The sequence below is a fragment of the Geospiza fortis genome, unplaced genomic scaffold (genome assembly GCF_000277835.1).
Source record: "Geospiza fortis unplaced genomic scaffold, GeoFor_1.0 scaffold425, whole genome shotgun sequence".
Lineage (NCBI taxonomy): Eukaryota > Metazoa > Chordata > Aves > Passeriformes > Thraupidae > Geospiza > Geospiza fortis.
This window is the reverse complement of record NW_005054387.1, coordinates 1,219,299-1,221,954: the sequence shown is the minus strand read 5'-3', so window position 1 is coordinate 1,221,954 and position 2,656 is coordinate 1,219,299. Positions and strand designations below refer to the sequence as shown.

General features: G+C 47.8%; 1 protein-coding gene across 1 annotated transcript in view; it reads left to right on the top strand.

Moving 5' to 3' along the window:
• The first annotated feature begins 51 nt into the window (after positions 1-51).
• LIG3 (DNA ligase 3) overlaps positions 52-2,656 on the top strand; it is a 14,693-nt gene continuing 12,088 nt past the window's right edge. Inside the window, 4 exon segments of the mRNA XM_031060676.1 lie at positions 52-601; positions 1,084-1,200; positions 1,990-2,187; positions 2,555-2,656. The exon segment at positions 2,555-2,656 is cut by the window's right edge and continues 11 nt beyond it. Coding sequence (XP_030916536.1) covers positions 73-601; positions 1,084-1,200; positions 1,990-2,187; positions 2,555-2,656 — 946 coding nt within the window. The 5' untranslated portion in view covers positions 52-72.

Genomic DNA, 2,656 nt, shown 5'->3' with positions numbered 1-2,656 from the left:
GCGGAGGGCTGGGGCCGGCAGAGGGTGCTCAGTGTCCCCTGTGTCGCTCGCAGCACCCTCAGCACGGACTGGATGCCCACGGGCGGCAGGACGCTGTCACACGCTGCCCGCGCTCTCGGCAGGGGCACAGCGCTCTTCTGCCCTCGCCCACAGCTCCCCGTGCCCAGGCCGTTGTCCCGCCGTGCCGGAGCCAGCCGCGGGTGCTGGTGCCAGCTGCTGTTCCGGCCTGTCCCTGTGCCATCCCCGCAGCCGGCGCTTCCCCTGTCCCTGCTGTTTGGCAGCCTGCCGCGCCCAGCCTGCGCGGCTGCCGGGGACATGGCGGAGCAGCGGTACTGCGTGGACTATGCCAAGCGGGGCACCGCGGGCTGCAAGAAGTGCAAGGAGAAGATCGTGAAGGGGATGGTGCGCATTGGGAAGATTGTTCCCAATCCTTTCACCGAGTCTGGAGGGGACATGAAGGAGTGGTACCATGTCAAGTGCATCTTTGAGAAGCTGGACAAGGCCCGGGCCACCACTAAGAAAATTGAAGACATCACAGACTTGGAGGGGTGGGAAGAGCTGCAGGATGAGGAGAAGGAAACAATCAACAAGTACATCTCAGGTGAGGCACAAGGCAGTGCCAGGGTCACTTTTCTCCTTATTTTCAAGTTATGCCAGAGGTTGTCACCCAGCTTTGCCTTTGCCATGAAATCCTCATGGATTTATTTGTGTGGCTTAGGGACAAAGTGAGTGGTGCTGCTTCAGTCACTGTCTCAGCCCTGTAGGAAAGGGAAAAAATGGTCACTTCTACAGTGACACTCCTTGATTCTTTTGTCACACCCGATTGTGGACAAGGCCTGGGTGATTTAATTGATGGGCAAATAAAACCCATGAGGAAGCATCAGTTATTTTCTATTTCCACCTTTTTCTGTGATCTTCAATAGATTACATATTCTAACTTTTGTTATCTGATAAACATCTGGTTCTTTTTTTTCTCTCCAATTCCTATTTCTTTTAAGGCTTTTTGCTTTGTAAGCTACATAATATGGTGAGGGGTGTATGCAATTAATCCTGACTGACTCTTTGAACCTTTCTGCTTTCCAGAAGCCAATTCCAAGACTGGAGGTACCCCAAAGAAAAAGGTGATAGTGCAGGCAAAACTCACTGCCACAGGACAGCTGACCACAAAAGATCCACCGAAGAAATTCTCTGGATTCTCTGGTAAGAATTAAGAACCTGGTTTTGGGAAATCAATTTCTTTTAATCTCAACATCAAGAAGTGTTATAGCTTGGCTCAGATTGGTAGGTTTTTATCTATAGATGATTTAGGGGTTTTTATTTCTGGTTTGTCAAAAGCTGTCAGTGCTTGAAAGAACATCTTGAAAGACGTTTGGATTTCCAGTTTTCCCAAGGACACAGAGGTTCTGCCATGACCCACATTGTCAGGCTGATTCCATCTCCCTGCATCCATTGGCTCCTTGCAGGCAAACTGAAGGTGTAGGCTAAAGTTATTCCATGTGGAGCTCAAAATCTGGAAAAAAACTGCTGAGGGATTCTCAGTTGTGTTCATGGGAAGGAAAACTTGTCCTGAGGAGCAGCTGCCAGCAGGACAATCCATCTGTGAGCTCTGACTGACCTGAACACACCTGGAGCTCCAGAGTGCCCAGAGCCACAACAGAGCCACAGACATCAGCTTCTGTAGGGGATTGGTTTTTGGAGACAAAAGGGGATGGGGATGTATTCCCATAAAAATTGATAAAACAGAGGCATCTGCAAGGAGAAATTAATTTTCACCATGGTTTAGTCATATTTTTCTGGTAGAATTAAGATCTAGGAAATTCTGGTGTAATGTGAAGGGTAAAAATAGTTGGAAGGTTTTTACAAAAGTCATAAATTTTAGTCTGAAGCTTTGCCAGCACACTGGGATTGTTCCCACCTTGCCAGGCAGAGCTAACTTCAACATTAGCTCCACGTTGTTAAAAAAACAACTTGTGATGTGTTTTGATGCAGCCAAGCCAAAGAATTCAGAAGATTCTCCTGCAAAGTGTGCCCAGAAGCCGAGCCTGTCTGCAGCCCGGTGTGACCCCCAGCACAAGGACTGCCTGCTGCGCGAGTTCCGCAAGCTCTGCGCCATGGTGGCTGAGAAACCAAGCTACAACGTCAAAACCCAGATCATCCAGGACTTCCTCAGGAAGGGATCTGCAGGAGGTATGGATCCAGCTGGGAGTTCTCAGCTCTCTCACAATCAGCTTCAAAGGCTGGTCTCAAAAGGAAAGGGGAGATTCAAATCTTGTTGTTGTATGTGGTCCCAGCTGCGGTGGTTTCTGAGCTGTGGAGGTAATCTTTGAAAAGTGAACTCTGCAAATACCAAATTCAGACAAAAATGTCTCACTCAGGTGCTGTGGATGCCCAATTTAGAGGCAAATTGTGGCTGTTTTCCTTATGAATTCCAAACCCCACCTGTGGATTTTATCCCCAGGATTATGCAAATGGGCACAACCAACCAGAGCCTGGACATGAAAATAAATCCATAAATCCTCACTGTTATAATCTGCTTTTTTTTTTTTTTTTCCAGATGGTTTTCATGGTGATGTATACCTGACCATTAAGATGCTGTTACCAGGTGTCATTAAAATAGTTTACAACTTGAATGATAAGCAGATTGTAAAGCTGTTCA